The 17,995-nt window shown below is 35.3% G+C and overlaps 2 protein-coding genes across 2 annotated transcripts; one reads left to right on the top strand and one right to left on the bottom strand.

The window, feature by feature from the left end:
- Window positions 1-484: 484 nt before the first annotated feature.
- LOC111700136 (vitellogenin-1) lies at window positions 485-6,999 on the top strand. The gene is made up of 5 exons (XM_023470958.1): window positions 485-590; window positions 1,420-1,478; window positions 1,589-1,696; window positions 1,756-6,260; window positions 6,333-6,999. The coding sequence occupies exons 1-5, from the start codon at window positions 521-523 to the stop codon at window positions 6,934-6,936; spliced, it is 5,346 nt and encodes a 1,781-aa protein (XP_023326726.1). The 5' UTR covers window positions 485-520; the 3' UTR covers window positions 6,937-6,999.
- Window positions 7,000-11,159: 4,160 nt separating this feature from the next.
- On the bottom strand, window positions 11,160-17,737 carry LOC111700137 (vitellogenin-5). Its single transcript, XM_023470959.1, has 5 exons — window positions 17,687-17,737; window positions 16,695-16,753; window positions 16,478-16,585; window positions 11,914-16,418; window positions 11,160-11,841 (listed from the first exon to the last, which is right to left on the bottom strand). Exons 1-5 carry the CDS (start codon window positions 17,718-17,720, stop codon window positions 11,238-11,240), a joined length of 5,310 nt encoding a protein of 1,769 aa, XP_023326727.1. The 5' UTR covers window positions 17,721-17,737; the 3' UTR covers window positions 11,160-11,237.
- Between the last annotated feature and the right edge of the window lie 258 nt (window positions 17,738-17,995).

Below are 17,995 nucleotides of genomic sequence, written 5' to 3' on the forward strand. Positions count from 1 at the left end.
ACAAAAACTTTCAGTTAATATTCTTCAAAGAATTAAAAATGCATTTTTACTTACACTGCAACAATAGAAGCTAATGAACTAATAAGTTATGCATGAACAAATTAATGCCTGAAAATAGGTCCAAATATACATTTTGTCCTTTATAGGTAAATAAGGCATTTAGGCAGTATGCTTGAGGACTCAGACAGTATTGCCTTAAATGAAGGGCATATGTTAGTAAGAAAAATTAAAAAATGTATGCTTTCTAGCTCGAATACTTGTTGAGTTCTTGAAAAAAACGATGAATGGGAAAAGTGTTATTTTACCCTCCCCCCCTCCTCTACAGTCAGAATGGGGTTAGACTAAAATAAGAAAATGATTTTAATGAACTCTTCACATTTTTCAAGTTTAGAAAATTTTATGTTTAAAAAAAAGTAGTCTTTGTTCCTCGTGATAATTTTCTTTGTTTAATAAAAGGCCACATGTGAAATGAGCTGAACCAGCATGTTGGCCGGAGTATAAAAGCTCTCTACAATATGGTATGAGTAGCCCAGTAGTAAACTATAGTTGGCTCAATATGAGAACAATCACATTTCTCATCTGTCTCATTGGTAAATATCATTAATATTTTATCATAAAAGCTTTATTTTCTATTTAATTTTTTTAAAATGTTTTCTTAAAATCCAACAATTCCATTTTCATCTTTTTCTGAGCAATAAAAAGGAAGATATCAACATTCTTCAAGTGATCCCAGTGTAAGAGTTGAATGCCCATTCAACAATCATTCCATTTTTACTTTTACATAGACAACTTGATTAAATTTACCAAAAAAAACAAGAATATTTTCTGTGTTTTGTTCAGATGAAGATGTTAAGGGCCGGGTACAATAGTGAATTATACAAGAAACATTAAAAATTATGTCTATAGATCTTTCAGTCAAATTAAATGTTAAATCTCATCATTGGAATATAAAATAAATTATTTGTTTCTCCCAAATAAGCAAGAGTTTTTATGGCTTATTGAACTCAGACGTTTAAAATTAAATACCAAATATAAAACCTTGGATAATTAGATTGCAATCTTGAATTGTATTGAATAACTACAGTGATATCTAGAACACTCTGTTGAATAGGAAGACGACATTGTAGCCATAATGAAGTACATTAGATGTTGTTTCAAAACCTGTTTACACTGTACAATTGCTGTTTATCATGTTCTTTGGACCGTTCATAAATTGAGTTTAAAGGTCGACTTCCTATTCCTGAGTTTCTGTTTATCACTGTTAATCACAGCAACAAGCTTTTAGACAATAATAGTCTACTTTTCAAAATGAACATTGTAATTCGAAAAACAATGTTAAAAACATACAATATTCATGAAAATGAATTTTAATTGGTTTTTACATTGTACATAATATTCTAACTGTAATTCTATTTTTAGGAGCAGTGGCTTCAGAGCCTCTTTTCTCCTCTGGAAAAGAATATGAATTCCAATACCAGGAACGGATTTATCAAAAATAGAAATAAATTGAGAATATTCCTTTTGTTTACTTACAATAAAACTTGTTATTTATTGAGATCTTATATTAAAGAATAAATCTATCAACCAGGGTAAAATTCTCTCTGGTATTCCTGCTCTAGACTCCCAATTTGCAGGTCTTGTAATCAAAAGCAAGATCATCGTTCAAGCTCTAGATGACCAACACTACAAACTTGCTGTAAGTTTAAAAGAATCATACAATTAACCTCTCCAGGTTCTTATTTGTTTTATATTTAGTTGAAGAATGTTGAATTCAACAAGTTCAATGAGCGTCTATCTGGACCTGAACCAATGAACTGGAGAACTCTGGAGACACCAGAAACTCAGAGTGTTCCTTCCAAGGTTCAATCAGCTCTTGAATCTCCTATTCAGTTCTCCATGGTCAACGGTCAGATCTCTCAAATCAAAATCTCTGAAAATGAACCTCAGTGGACCTTGAACTTCAAGAAATCTTTGATTTCTCTCCTCAAGATCAAAACTACTGCTGGAGAACATGATCTTAGACAGAACACTGTCAGAAGACAAAGAGGATCACTCCCAACTGTCTGGAAAACTATGGAACAGGGTGTTGATGGAAAGTGTGAAAACTCTTACCATATCTCTGAAGTTCCAGAATACATGTTGGCTGATCTTGCTCCCAAAGTTGCTGAATCTAGACGTTGTGAAGGCCAAAAGATTTTTCAAATTACTAAGTCTAGAGATGTAAACAAGTGTGTTGAGCGTGCTGTTTATCAGGTCAATCAGCCTGGCAAGTACCTCTGTCAAAGTGGAAACTGTGACACAATGTGGGGAAGAAGCTCTCTAACTCGCTACATTGGATGCGGTTCTGCTCCAGAAAGAATGAATATCCAAGTTATTGTCAATGAGGGAGAAATCCAACAAAACCTGATGGGATTCAACACTGAAAATGTTGTTACTGGAACCAAGCAAGTCCTTAGGGTTGTTGACATCAGATCGTCCATGTCCTCTCTCCCTGAAATTCAGTCTCCAAGAACTCTGGAAGATCTACTTTATGAATATCCAAAAAATCTGGGATCAAAAAACACCAACATTATCCAGGCAACCAAAAATAAAAACTTTAAAGAACAACAGAAAAATCTTCAGAACCAGAATCAAAACCCAACAACACAAAGATTCCAACCATCCCTACCTCTTGATCAAGAAGATATTGTTTCTCAATTGTCCTCTGACAGCCTTAAGCAAAGAATTGTTGATTCACTCACCAAAATCATTGAGTACGGAAGAGAAGGTGATAGTGTTGAAAAGAGACCTCTGTCTGAAATGACTCTTAGTGCAACAAAAGCTTTCTCTCTTCTCTCCACCCAGCAGATGACTGATCTGTATGAACAGATCAAGGGAGTTAAAATGGAAGAAAAAGACCAGGAACTTTTGAGACAACTTGTTCTTGAAGTTGCAGCAATGGCTGGAACTAACCCTTCAATTATGTTCATGAAGTCCTTGATTGAAAAAGAAGAGTTTTCTCCCCTTCGTATTGGAGCCACTCTTGCCACTATTCCTCACTATATCAGAACTCCCACTGTTAAGATCCTTGACCAAATTTTTGAACTTATTCAGTCCTCTGTGATCACCAAAAATAGAGTTTTGAAAACTAATGCTCAACTTGCTTTTGCTACCCTGGTCAATAGAGCCTGCATTAATACCAATAAAGAAAGAAGATTTCCCATTTATGTTTTTGGAGATTTTTGCACCACTGAAACTTCTGAAGTCACTTCTAAGTACATTCCCTACTTTGTTGACCAACTTCATTCTGCTAAGGCTGGAGAACGCAAAGGACTGATGCTTGCTCTTGGATCTCTTGGACATGAATCTGTCATTCCAATTCTCATGCCTTATGTTGAAGGAAAATCCCAAGGAAGCACTCCTCTTGAACAAAGAATTGCTGTCTACTCCCTCAGCACTCTCTCCAAGCAACACAGAGACACTCTCCTTCCTGTATTCTCTGCATTGGTTCATAATCCATCTGAAGATAGAAGCGTCAGGATTGCTGCTTTGTCATTGATGATGAGCATGGATCCTTCCATGGTTTACTTCCAGAAGCTTGCTACCTCTACTTGGTTTGAGAAGGACAATGAATTCCAAAAGTTTGTTTTCTCTACTTTGAAATCCTTGAGTGAAATTAAGATTGCTGAACAGCCAATTTATGGAACCCTTTACAAAAACTCTCAAAAAGCAAGAATTGTTCTTCACCTTGCTAAGCCTATTCCAGTTGCAATTACTTCAACTGTGAACTTCTTCACTGCTGAATGGCTAAAAGAGATGCAAATTGGATATCAATTTCATGGATTTTATAACACTGTCAGTGGAATGCAGGGTGTGTATGCCAAACTTGAATATGTTATGCAAAAGCTCAAATTTTCTCCTCTTGAATTCAGTGTCAACTTCCAAGGAACCAGATCTCTATGGGAAACCATCCAAGAACAATTGAGACCTGGACAACAAAATGAGGAAAATGTTCACCCTGAATGGAAAAATATTGCAGCTGCTCTTAACATTCAGCAAAGAGAAGATGCTCCCTTTGGAGTTGGTATGTGGGCACAAGTTCTTAATGATGTTCAGTTTAGATACGGCATGAATATGGATTCTGTTAAGCCTATGTTGAAGGCAATCAAGCAAGGATTAAGTGACTCATCCTCTTGGAAAGATTCTGTTTGCGGAAAAACTCCAATCAATCTCGTAAAGGTTGAAAACTTTGCCCCAACTGAAATTCTTATTCCCTCTGATATGGGAATGCCAATTCTCATTGAATACAATATGCCTACTGGAGTTCAAATGAGAGGAGACATTAATGTTGACTGTTCTGAATCTGTGCCATCTGTGTCTCTTAACCTAAGAAAACAACTTTCTACGAGTGTGACAGGATATGTTGGAACCATTTGCCCATTTACCCAGGAGATCATTGCTGTTGGAATAAACAAACATTGGACTGTAAACTACCCCACCAAAATGTCCATGAAAATGGAGCTTGGTAAATTGAGAGTTGTATACAGTCCTGCTGATAATGTGAGATCTGGACCTATTGATACTTGGTCATACACTGTCAAACCATTTGCAACAATCAAACCTCTGGTCTTCATTGATCTGACTCCAATAGCTGCTCATTCTAACACAAAAATCATCAGATCTCGTACAGAAAGGAAAACTGAACAGTTCCCAACAGGAGAATCTCTTGGCCTTGACATGAAATATGAAATCACAACTGAGACTGATTTAAGAGATAGAGCCAACCTTATCAATACTCTTTCTCTTTATAAGAACAACCCTTTGAATGTCATGCTATTTAGCTGGACTCACTCTGCTCTTAGACTTGATGGAAAACCTAGCTGCAGATATCACAATGTCAAGATGGTTCTTGACCTGTCCAGCTCAACCACAAAAGAAGCTGAAATAGAAATATCTGCTTCCCTTGGTATTCAGAAGAATGCACAGCAGCCACAAATTGTCAGACTTAATGTTGATCAACAGTCCCAGAACCCAATTCAGATCCAATCTCAACAGATTGATGCTTCAAACTCTGAACATCAGAAGATTCAGCAAGTTCTTCAAATTCTGAATGTTGAACAAGGTGTTGGTCTTGCAACCTCTGTAAAGATGACATTGAAGGGTGATGCACCTAAAACCTTCCACTGGGTCTTAAGTGCAGGAAAAGGTCTAAAAGGTATGGACTCAAAATGGAATCTCAATCTTGAAAACAAGAACAGGCTTAATATTTGCATTGATGGAAGCCTAACCTATCCTACCAATTCTATCAGAAATGTTAACCAACTTCAGAGTGAAGATGTCAGAGCCACATTCAAGAATAACATTGGGTTTGGACAAACATGTGAAGAGAACAAGATTACAGTTACTGGATCTGCTGTTGTATCTCATGATCAAAAGGAGAAAGCACAAAACAGCATTGCTGCCCAGAAGTGTGAACAAGCTAGCAGACAAGTTAATGAAATTAGAGAACAATTAACAAATATCAGAGAGGAATCTCAGGAATCTAGAAGATTGGAACAACAGCTGGTTCTGAGGGTTCAACAGAAGCGTGAATCATGCAAGCAACAAATTCAGAAGCTTTCCACCTTGGATCAGGTTAAGGTCAATATTAGGTACACTGATATGCCAGAATATGTCCAAAGGTATGCAAGATATGCTGATGTTCTTGTCAAGAGCTATCTTATTCCCTTTATGTCCAGTGTTGAAAGGAAATCAAACCAAAATGAAATTGATTTTCAGTTGAAATTTAACCCTAAGATGGAAACTTTTGATGCCCTTCTTTCCTCTGGAAAGGAAACTATCAAGTACCAAAACATTCGTCTTAATATGATTCCAGCACTTCCCAGAATCCTGCCAATGTTTGCTTCACAGCAACTGGGAGAACAAGTACTTACTGCTCTTCAGATGGCTCCTGTCTACCCTACATGCAGAGTTGGAGATGGTGTTATCAAGTCTTTTGATAACAAAACCTACAGCTATGAGCTTGATGATTGTTATCATGTCCTTGCTACTGAATGCAAGAAAAATTCCAACCATGCTGTTCTGGCAAAGAAGGTCAATGGTAAGCTGTCAGTTAAGATCTTCACCCATGAATCTAAGATTACTATGGCACCAGCAGGTTCATTCTCTGAGTCTAGAAGGGAGTACAATGTTGAGGTTGATGGAAGACAAGTTTCTATCAGCAAGAACGAAAAGAAAGAAGTTCAGTCCCAGGATCACAAATCTCAGTACAGGTTTTACAGGTAATTTATTTTTACATATATATTTTTTTATTTATAAATTCTATAGATTAGAATTTCACTTCAGTTTTTAAGGTCTTCTGATGATGTCCTTGTTCTGGAAACTCCATACAGCAGAATTACCTATGATGGTAAGGACATTGAAATTTTACACACTGACTCCACCATGGATGCTAATCACTGTGGACTTTGCGGAAATAGAGATGGAGATAGACGTGGAGATATTGCAAATGCTCAGCAACTTCAGGTTTCAAACCCCAAGGCTGCAGCACTATCATTCAGAGTTAATGATCAGTGCTCTGAACTAACTCAACAACAACAGAAGATTAAAGCCCAAGCAGCCAACAGTATCAACAAGCAGGTTGAGAAGAGCCCTGTTTCCAACATCTTGAGAGCCAACCTTGAGAAGTGCTCCCAGATGAAGCATTTGATTATCAGGCAATCTGATAAGGTTTGTTTCTCTCAACTTCCCATTGTTGAATGTGGAAGTGGATGTTCTCCAAGATCAACTGTAGAGAAGCAGATTGCATTCTCTTGTCTTCCTGCTGACCGTAGAGTCACTAGACATTATGAGGAGAGAGCCAGACAAGGAGAAGTTCTTCCTGAGCTTAGAAACATGGAGAAAACCTTCTCTTCCAAGATTGAAATTCCAACTGGATGTGCCCACCCTGGACTTTAAATAACAATTATTTAATAAAAATTGTTTGTCTGTGAAAAGGGAAATAAAAAATACTATTCTAGATTTATAATGATTGATTCCTATTGAAAAATTTTTTTGTTACAAATAAAAAGAAAAGTTCTGTAAGAATTTTGCAGCCAGTTTTTATTTTAGACTCAAACCAACTCCATGGAATTGATTAGACACTCTCATTAAATAATAAAAACTTCTTATCCAATCTCATATAAATCTAAATAGCCAATACTCCTTCAGGAAATAAAATTTTACAATATCTTTAAATCTAAATTTCAACAAGCTTTATTATTTTAATCCTTTTTATTTTTAATTTTCTGCTGGTCTATACCATTTAAAACATATGGTAGGTTTGAACTTGTTTTTCCAAAGGACTACAAAACTAACCAAATAAATCTCAAGACGACAACCTGTCAGTTTCAATAATCAAGTTAAAAAATGTACATTCCTTTTATAAAAGCTGGTTTTTTGGTATGCAACGATCTTCATTTAATCCCCCCTCCCTTTAATCAATTTAATATGAATGTTTGGATTTAATTAATTTTTACAAAGGAACGTCATTTACTCTAGTGTGCACCTAAGTAAGCAAACTCAATGGGGCTCAGTTATTCTTATTTAACATAATTGTTTTAGGTACACAGTTCACACATTATTTGAACAGCTATTTGAGAAAGAAAGATATGAAAACAAAAGCCGAAAATAAATTATAGTAAATCTTAAATGGACTCAAACATGACAGAAAAGACTTTAAACTGCAGTAAGTCAGCGATTATACATTCAAAGTTTATTTGTTTAAATCTATATATATACAATGGACATGCCACGCCGTGACGCCACCACCTGCGCCAGGGCAGATATGTTGCGCCACCATAGAATTAAAAACACCCTGTGTCCAAATTTAAAGAATTTGAGCCGTGGTTTGAATTTGAGACATGGCTCAAATTCATTAAATTCGGACTCTGTATTACTAATATAAACATTTTCTAAATATTTAATTTTAATGACACAAAGAAAGCAGAGATTATAGTAACTATTTGTAACAGTGAACAATTTATCTCATTTTCAATTTTTAAATGTGAAAACTTTTTAATTTGAGTATCAATGCTTTATCCCTTAATCAAAAATAACCCTCCAGAGTATTTCTACCAAGGGTTAAAATTAATCTGTATATATATATATATAGGTCTGCATAAGATGAAGATCAATGCTTGGTCCCGAGATCCACAAAACTTTCTGAAATCAGATCACATTTTTATACTGCAAATAAAACCACACAGACCTTGAAGATTAATTTATGTGACATCAATGATACAACCTGTTGATCTCGTTTGATTTTTCCGAAAGGAATTGAGTCCTTCCCTCAAGCTCTGATTTTCTAACCCCTATATCCTTGCAACACAATGTTGTTGACATTAGATATTTCAAACTATGAATTCTGTTATAAAAATAGTTTAAGCTTAAAATATCTAAGGTTTACACTGTCAGGTTGCAAAGATATAGGAATTAGAAATTCTGAGTATGTGGCATAAACTCAATTCTTATATCTGGTTACATGCATACTACAGATACAAAACATTGTAATTCTTCTCCGTAGATCTACAGATTATATTACAGATTTTGTTACAGAATATGTTACAGATTCTAGCCAAAACAGACTGCAGGAAGGGGGTTGACCTCCCCTTTTTCTAATAAAGGCACTAATTCATGGTATGTTTTACCTTTTTAAATCTTGTGAAGAACACAGCATTTGGCAGAAATTTATTTTCTATTGCAAAAGATTGTTTTGTAAATCTATCTGATCTTAGTATGAATAATGAATGAATAAATCTTATGTTGAAGGATTCAATAGTAACGTAAACACTCTAATGATAAATATGTAATGAGTTATGAATATGATCAATGTCGCCTATTTATTGCCTAATTTTGGCATATTTTTTCTTTTGTAAAACTATATATTCAAAATATCTAAACAAATTTAAACTACACCATTAATAAATGTATGTATATCTTTGTGTAAATCTGCAAAAATATGCAAATTTTTAAAATCTAGATATTAAGCCAAAAATGTGCAAATACTAAAATTGTTTAAAATATGACAACTTGTACACCAAATTCAAATATGCAAAAATAATTGAAAATTTTCAAAACCTTATGTGTGTATTAAACCTTTAGGCCTAAAACCGGGCTTTAATACTAACTGCCTGAGTCCTCAGGCACACTGCCTGAATGACTGCTTTTTCCTGTAACAAACTAAATCTTTGTTTTGACCCACTTCCACTTTTCAGATTTTGATAAAATTTAGCTTTTTGGAAAGCCTTTGACATAAGGAAACGAGTTGCACAAGTTTTGCGAAAAAAAATGCATTTTTTTGTAAACAACCTGTCAAAGGAAATTTGCACATTTTTAGTTTTTCTTGATTAAAAATCAGTTTATATTTAAAATGGCATGGTCAAGGGGTTTTCAAAAATGTATAATTTTTCATTTTTTGGACAAATTTTGTTTGCAAACATTTTTACTATACAACTAAATTTTGCGATAAAAATTCAATTTTTGCAAATTTGCAAATTTTTTTGCAGATTCTAAAAGTATACCAAAAGAGCTTTCCAATGATGTATCATTTGTCATATTTAGACATCAAACATGGGATTTAGAGGGGGGGGGGTCAAATTGCCCCCCCCGCATATCCTGGTTTTCAAGTACCCCAGCAGAGATAGGGTTAGAGAAGGAGATTGCAGCAGTTGGGACTAGGGCTGGGCACCTTCCAACTTGTTTATAATTGTTCCGTTCCATTATAGAACGAGGACCTTCAGCTAGGTCATTCTGTTCTCATTTATTTTTTTCCAATTACCAGGGGGGGGCGGGGGGGGTTACTTTGGAGTGTCCAAGACAAAATTTTTGTAGAAAAGAGGTTGTTGAAAAAGTAAAAAATGTCGATTTTATAATAAAAAGTTCCTAACGGCCGAAAATATGCTTTAAACTCTATGTTTTAAATTTAGGATTCAAAGGATAAGCTTAGATAATTTCTGGGCCGAGCAATCTATATTTTTGTGAAGCTGGGATAGGATAGTAATCAGATCCTTTTTAAGCTATGCAAAAAAGTGCGATCTCATGAAAAACTAATTGATACAGTTTACACCTTTATTTAACCTTTTAATAATAATTTTATCTGAAAAATTGAGCAAAACGGAAAACTGCAAAAGCAAATGAATCTTTCCCCAAAAAATTTAGTGCAACAAAAGCAAATTTTCAAAAATCTAAACTTTATTGCAAAATCCAGTTATAAAAAAATATGCACAACAAAAATCAAACCACATATGACAGATAATCCTATTTTGGAAACCCTTGACCAGGCAATTTCAAAAAAATCAAAAGTGTAAAATACAGATAACTAAAAATGTACGAAATTAACATTAAAAAATTTGCACAAAAGTCTTCACTATATTTGTAAAATCAGGTTCATGTTGTCATAAAAAGCATTGAAGTTTTTAAATCCAATGATTAAAAGTGGCGCTAAAAAGTAGGGCTGGGCATGTTCCAACTTGTTCTACCCGTTTTGTTAACAGTTAGATCCAACCATTAAAAAATAAAAATTTCAGTTAACTATTAATTAATAAAGAAAAGATCAGAACGTTCATTCTGTTAAGGTCATTTTCCGTTTTATTAATTACCATTAGATAACAATCTCAATTTTATTAACCGCGTTAACAGAAAAATTCTAAAAATTGTTAATAGCTCTAGCCCTTAATGGCACCGTTATTACAAAATTAATGGCATTCAAGGTTAAAAAATTGTTAGGAGCACAGTTGCTATAATGATATATTACAATATTAATGGCGTTAACAGCAAAATAAATTTGTTAACAGATAAAAAAATCATTAACAGCACAGCCCTTAATGGTATATACAATATTAACAACGTTAACAGTAAAAAATTTTGTTAATGGTTTATAAACATAGAAGACAACATTTAAACTTCAATTTCACAGGACCAGAAAATGGATGGAGATCAATTCTGAGGTTTACCACAACAAAGTTCTGCCTTCACTTAATAGTTCAAAACTGAGAATTACAGAACAGACCTACTGTTACCTTAATTAAGCCATCTGACACAATCAGACAGAAAAATTAATTATTATAATTGGCCATTATTCTAAAATGCTGGCTTGAGATTTCATGCTGAAATACGTTTTTCATAAAAAACTTTAAAGTAACTAATTTTGAACGAATATTATTTATTAAACCAAAATTTAAAGTTTCTAATAATAAAGATTTAAAATCATATATTAGGGTTTAAAGTCCAGGGTGGGCACATCCAGTTGGAATTTCAATCTTGGAAGAGAAGGTTTTCTCCATGTTTCTAAGCTCAGGAAGAACTTCTCCTTGTCTGGCTCTCTCCTCATAATGTCTAGTGACTCTACGGTCAGCAGGAAGACAAGAGAATGCAATCTGCTTCTCTACAGTTGATCTTGGAGAACATCCACTTCCACATTCAACAATGGGAAGTTGAGAGAAACAAACCTTGTCAGATTGCCTGATAATCAAATGCTTCATCTGGGAGCACCTCTCAAGGTTGCCTCTCAAGATGTTGGAAACAGGGCTCTTCTCAACCTGCTTGTTGATACTGTTGGCTGCTTGGGCTTTAATCTTCTGTTGTTGTTGAGTTAGTTCAGAGCACTGATCATTAACTCTGAATGAGAGTGCTGCAGCCTTGGGGTTTGAAACCTGAAGTTGCTGAGCATTTGCAATATCTCCACGTCTATCTCCATCTCTATTTCCGCAAAGTCCACAGTGATTAGCATCCATGGTGGAGTCAGTGTGTAAAATTTCAATGTCCTTACCATCATAGGTAATTCTGCTGTATGGAGTTTCCAGAACAAGGACATCATCAGAAGACCTTAAAAACTGAAGTGAAATTCTAATCTATAGAATTTATAAATAAAAAAATATATATGTAAAAATAAATTACCTGTAAAACCTGTACTGAGATTTGTGATCCTGGGACTGAACTTCTTTCTTTTCGTTCTTGCTGATAGAAACTTGTCTTCCATCAACCTCAACATTGTACTCCCTTCTAGACTCAGAGAATGAACCTGCTGGTGCCATAGTAATCTTAGATTCATGGGTGAAGATCTTAACTGACAGCTTACCATTGACCTTCTTTGCCAGAACAGCATGGTTGGAATTTTTCTTGCATTCAGTAGCAAGGACATGATAACAATCATCAAGCTCATAGCTGTAGGTTTTGTTATCAAAAGACTTGATAACACCATCTCCAACTCTGCATGTAGGGTAGACAGGAGCCATCTGAAGAGCAGTAAGTACTTGTTCTCCCAGTTGCTGTGAAGCAAACATTGGCAGGATCCTGGGAAGTGCTGGAATCATATTAAGACGAATGTTTTGGTACTTGATAGTTTCCTTTCCAGAAGAAAGAAGGGCATCAAAAGTTTCCATCTTAGGGTTAAATTTCAACTGAAAATCAATTTCATTTTGGTTTGATTTCCTTTCAACACTGGACATAAAGGGAATAAGATAGCTCTTGACAAGAACATCAGCATATCTTGCATACCTTTGGACATATTCTGGCATATCAGTGTATCTAATATTGACCTTAACCTGATCCAAGGTGGAAAGCTTCTGAATTTGTTGCTTGCATGATTCACGCTTCTGTTGAACCCTCAGAACCAGCTGTTGTTCCAATTTTCTAGATTCCTGAGATTCCTCTCTGATATTTGTTAATTGTTCTCTAATTTCATTAACTTGTCTGCTAGCTTGTTCACACTTCTGGGCAGCAATGCTGTTTTGTGCCTTTTCCTTTTGATCATGAGATACAACAGCAGATCCAGTAACTGTAATCTTGTTCTCTTCACATGTTTGTCCAAACCCAATATTATTCTTGAATGTGGCTCTGACATCTTCACTCTGAAGTTGGTTAACATTTCTGATAGAATTGGTAGGATAGGACAGGATTCCATCAATGCAAATATTAAGCCTGTTCTTATTTTCAAGATTGAGATTCCATTTTGAGTCCATACCTTTTAGACCTTTTCCTGCACTTAAGACCCAGTGGAAGGTTTTATGTGCACCACCCTTCAATGTCATCTTTATGGAGGTTGCAAGACCAACACCTTGTTCAACATTCAGATTTTGAAGAACTTGCTGAATCTTCTGATGTTCAGAGTTTGAAGCATCAATTTGTTGAGATTGGATCTGAATTGGGTTCTGGGACTGTTGATCAACATTAAGTCTGACAATTTGTGGCTGCTGTGCATTCTTCTGAATACCAAGGGAAGCAGATATTTCTATTTCAGCTTCTTTTGTGGTTGAGCTGGACAGGTCAAGAACCATCTTGACATTGTGATATCTGCAGCTAGGTTTTCCATCAAGTCTAAGAGCAGAGTGAGTCCAGCTAAATAGCATGACATTCAAAGGGTTGTTCTTATAAAGAGAAAGAGTATTGATAAGGTTGGCTCTATCTCTTAAATCAGTCTCAGTTGTGATTTCATACTTCATGTCAAGGCCAAGAGATTCTCCTGTCGGGAACTGTTCAGTTTTCCTTTCTGCACAAGAACTGATGATTTTTGTGTTAGAATGAACAGCGATTGGAGTAAGATCAATGAAGACCAGAGGTTTGATTGTTGCAAATGGTTTGACAGTGTATGACCAAGTATCAACAGGTCCAGATCTCACATTATCAGCAGGGCTGTATACAACTCTCAATTTACCAAGCTCCATTTTCATGGACATTCTGGTGGGGTAGTTAACAGTCCAATGCTGATTAATACCAACAGCAATGATCTCCTGGGTAAATGGACAAATGGTTCCAACATATCCAGTAACACTCGAAGAAAGTTGTTGACGAAGATTAAGAGACACAGATGGCACAGAGCCAGAACAATCAACATCAACATCTCCCCTCATGTAAAATCCAGAAGGCATATGATATTCAATGAGAATTGGCATACCCATATCAGAGGGAATAAGAATTTCAGTTGGGGCAAAGTTTTCAACCTTGAAAAAATTGATTGGAGTTTTTCCACAAACAGAATCTTTCCAAGAGGATGAGTCACTTAATCCTTGCTTGATTGCCTTCAACATAGGCTTAACAGAATCCATATTCATGCCATATCTAAACTGAACATCATTAAGAACTTGTGCCCACATACCAACTCCAAAGGGAGAATCTTCTCTTTGCTGAATGTTAAGAGCAGCTGCAACATTTTTCCATTCAGGGTGAACATTTTCCCCATTTTGTTGCCCAGGTCTCAATTGTTCTTGAATGGTTTCCCAAAGAGATCTGGTTCCTTGAAAGTTAACACTGAATTCAAGAGGAGAAAATTTAAGCTTTTGCATAACATATTCAAGTTTGGCATAAACACCCTGCATTCCACTGACAGTGTTATAAAATCCATGAAATTGATATCCAATTTGCATCTCTTTTAGCCATTCAGCAGTAAAGAAGTTCACAGTTGAAGTAATTGCAACTGGAATAGGCTTAGCAAGGTGAAGAACAATTCTTGCTTTTTGAGAGTTTTTGTAAAGGGTTCCATAAATTGGCTGTTCAGCAATCTTAATTTCACTCAAGGATTTCAAAGTAGAGAAAACAAACTTTTGGAATTCATTATCCTTCTCAAACCAAGTAGAGGTAGCAAGCTTCTGGAAGTAAACCATGGAAGGATCCATGCTCATCATCAACGACAAAGCAGCAATCCTGACGCTTCTATCTCCAGATGGATTGTGAACCAATGCAGAGAATACAGGAAGGAGAGTGTTTCTGTGTTGCTTGGAGAGAGTGCTGAGGGAGTAGACAGCAATTCTTTGTTCAAGAGGAGTGCTTCCTTGGGATTTTCCTTCAACGTAAGGCATGAGAATTGGGATGACAGATTCATGTCCAAGAGATCCTAGAGCAAGCATAAGTCCTTTGCGTTCTCCAGCCCTAGCAGAATGAAGTTGGTCAACAAAGTAGGGAATGTACTTAGAAGTGATTTCAGAAGTTTCAGTGGTGCAAAAATCTCCAAAAACATAAATGGGAAATCTTCTTTCTCTATTGGTGTCAATACAGGCTCTATTGACCAGGGTAGCAAAAGCAAGTTGAGCATTGGTCTTCAAAACTCTATTTTTGGTGATTACAGAAGACTGAATAAGTTCAAAAATTTGGTCAAGAATCTGAACAGTAGGAGCTCTGATATAATGAGGAATGGTGGCAAGAGTAGCTCCCATACGAAGGGGAGAAAATTCTTCTTTTTCAATCAAGGACTTCAGAAACATAATTGAAGGGTTAGTTCCAGCCATTGCTGCAACTTCAAGAACAAGTTGTCTCAAAAGTTCCTGGTCTTTTTCTTCCATTTTAACTCCCTTGACCTGTTCATACAGATCAGTCATCTGCTGGGTGGAAAGAAGAGAGAAAGCTTTTGTCACACTAAGAGTCATCTCAGACAGAGGTCTCTTTTCAACACTATCACCCTCTATTCCATACTCAATGATCTTGGTGAGAGAATCAACAATTCTTTGCTTAAGGCTGTCAGAGGACAATTGAGAAACAATATCTTCATGATCCTGGAGTAATTCTTGCTGGAACCTCTGAGTTGATGGGTTCTGATTCTGGTTCTGAAGATTCTGCTGCTGTTCCTTAAAATTCTTATGTTGGCTTGCATGAACAATATTGCGGTCCTTTAAGCCAAGAGTTTCAGGATATTCATAAAGAAGATCATCAACAGTCCTTGGAGAATGAACTTCAGGGAGAGAGGACATGGAAGATCTGATCTCAACAACCCTAAGGACTTGCTTGGTTCCAGTAACAACATTTTCAGTGTTAAATCCCATCAGGTTTTGCTGGATTTCTCCCTCATTGACAATAAATTGGATATCCATGCTGTCTGGAGCAGAACCACATCCAATATAACGAGTTAGAGAGCTTCTACCCCACATTGTGTCACAGTTTCCACTTTGACAGAGGTACTTGCCAGGCTGATTGACCTGATAAACAGCACGCTCAACACACTTGTTGACGTCTCTAGACTTAGTAATTTGGAAAACCTTTTGTCCTTCACAACGCCTAGATTCAGCAACTTTGGGAGCAAGATCAGCCAACATGTATTCTGGAACTTCAGAGATATGGTAAGAGTTCTCGCACTTTCCATCAACACCCTGTTCCATAGTTTTCCAGACAGTTGGGAGTAATCCTCCTTGTCTTCTGACAGTGTTCTGGCTCAGATCATGTTCTCCAGCAGTAGTTTTGATCTTGAGGAGAGAAATCAAAGATTTCTTGAAGTTCAAGGTCCACTGTGGTTCATTTTCAGAGATTTTGATTTGAGAGATCTGACCGTTGACCATTGAGAACTGAATAGGATATTCAAGAGCTGATTGAACCTTGGAAGGAACACTCTGAGTTTCTGGTGTCTCCAGAGTTCTCCAGTTCATTGGTTCAGGTCCAGATAGACGTTCATTGAACTTGCTGAATTCAACATTCTTCAACTAAATATAAAACAATTAAGAACCTGGAGAGTTTAATTGTATAATTCTTTTAAACTTACAGCAAGTTTGTAGTGTTGGTCATCTAGAGCTTGAACTATGATCTTGCTTTTGATTACAAGACCGGCAAATTGAGAGTCTAGAGCAGGAATACCAGAGAGAATTTTACCCTGTTTAACAGATATATTTTTCACTAAAGATCTCAATAAATAACAAGTTTTATTATAAGTAAAAAATGGAATTTTCTCAATTTATTTCTATTTTTTAATAAATCTGTTCCTGGTATTGGAATTCATATTCTTTTCCAGAGGAGAAAAGAGGCTCTGAAGCCACTGCTCCTAAAAATAGAATTACAGTTAGAATATTGTGTACAATGTAAAAACCAAATAAAATTCATTTTCATGAATATTGTATGTTTTTAACATTGTTTTTCGAATTACAATGTTCATTTTGAAAAGTAGACTATTATTGTCTAAAAGCTTGTTGCTGTGATTAACAGTGATAAACAGAAACTCAGGAATAGGAAGTCGACCTTTAAACTCAATTTATGAACGGTCCAAAGAACATAATAAACAGCAATTGTACAGTGTAAACAGGTTTTGAAACAACATCTAATGCACTTCATTATGGCTACAATGTTGTCTTCCTATTCCACAGAGTTTTCTGGTTATCACTGTAGTTATTCAATACAATTCAAGAATATAATCTTATTATCCAAGGTTTTTATATTTGGTATTTAATTTTAAACGTCTGAGTTCAATAAGCCATGACAACTGTTGCTTATTTGGGAGAAGCAGATAATTTATTTTATATGCCAAAGATGAGATTTAACATTTAATTTGACTGAAAGATCTATAGACATAATTTTTAATGTTTCTTGTATAATTCACTATTGTACCCGGCCCTTAACATCTTCATCTGAACAAAACACAGAAAATATTCTTGTTTTTTTTGGTAAATTTAATCAAGTTGTCTATGTAAAAGTAAAAATGGAATGATTGTTGAATGGGCATTCAACGGTTTCACTAGGATCACTTGAAGAATGTTGATATCTTCCTTTTTATTGCTCAGAAAAAGATGAAAATGGAATTGTTGTTAATAGAGCATGCAACTTTTTCCTTGAAAGATCATTTGTAAATTCACAGTCTCTTTTAGAACTAATTTCTATTTAAGGTACAATAATTCTGTTTAAGATTGGGATTTTAAGAAAACATTTAAAAAAAATTAAATAGAAAATAAAGCTTTTATGATAAAATATTAATGATATTTACCAATGAGACAGATGAGAAATGTGATTGTTCTCATATTGAGCCAACTATAGTTAATTTAAAACAAATTTTCCATCATAAACAATATGAATTTTCTCCTTCATAAATTAGTATAGGACTTATGATAGTTGGAGAAAACATGAAAGCATCGATTGTTTGAGACAGAATACATTGTTTGAGACAGAATACATTGTTTGAGACAGAATACATTGTTTGAGACAGAATACATTGTTTGACTGAATATATTTAAATTTGAGACCTTCTAGAGACCTCTGATACTTTAAACTTGTTAACGTTCAATATAAATCATAT

The sequence above is a fragment of the Eurytemora carolleeae genome, unplaced genomic scaffold, assembly GCF_000591075.1.
Source record: "Eurytemora carolleeae unplaced genomic scaffold, Eaff_2.0 scaffold370, whole genome shotgun sequence".
Taxonomy (NCBI): domain Eukaryota; kingdom Metazoa; phylum Arthropoda; class Copepoda; order Calanoida; family Temoridae; genus Eurytemora; species Eurytemora carolleeae.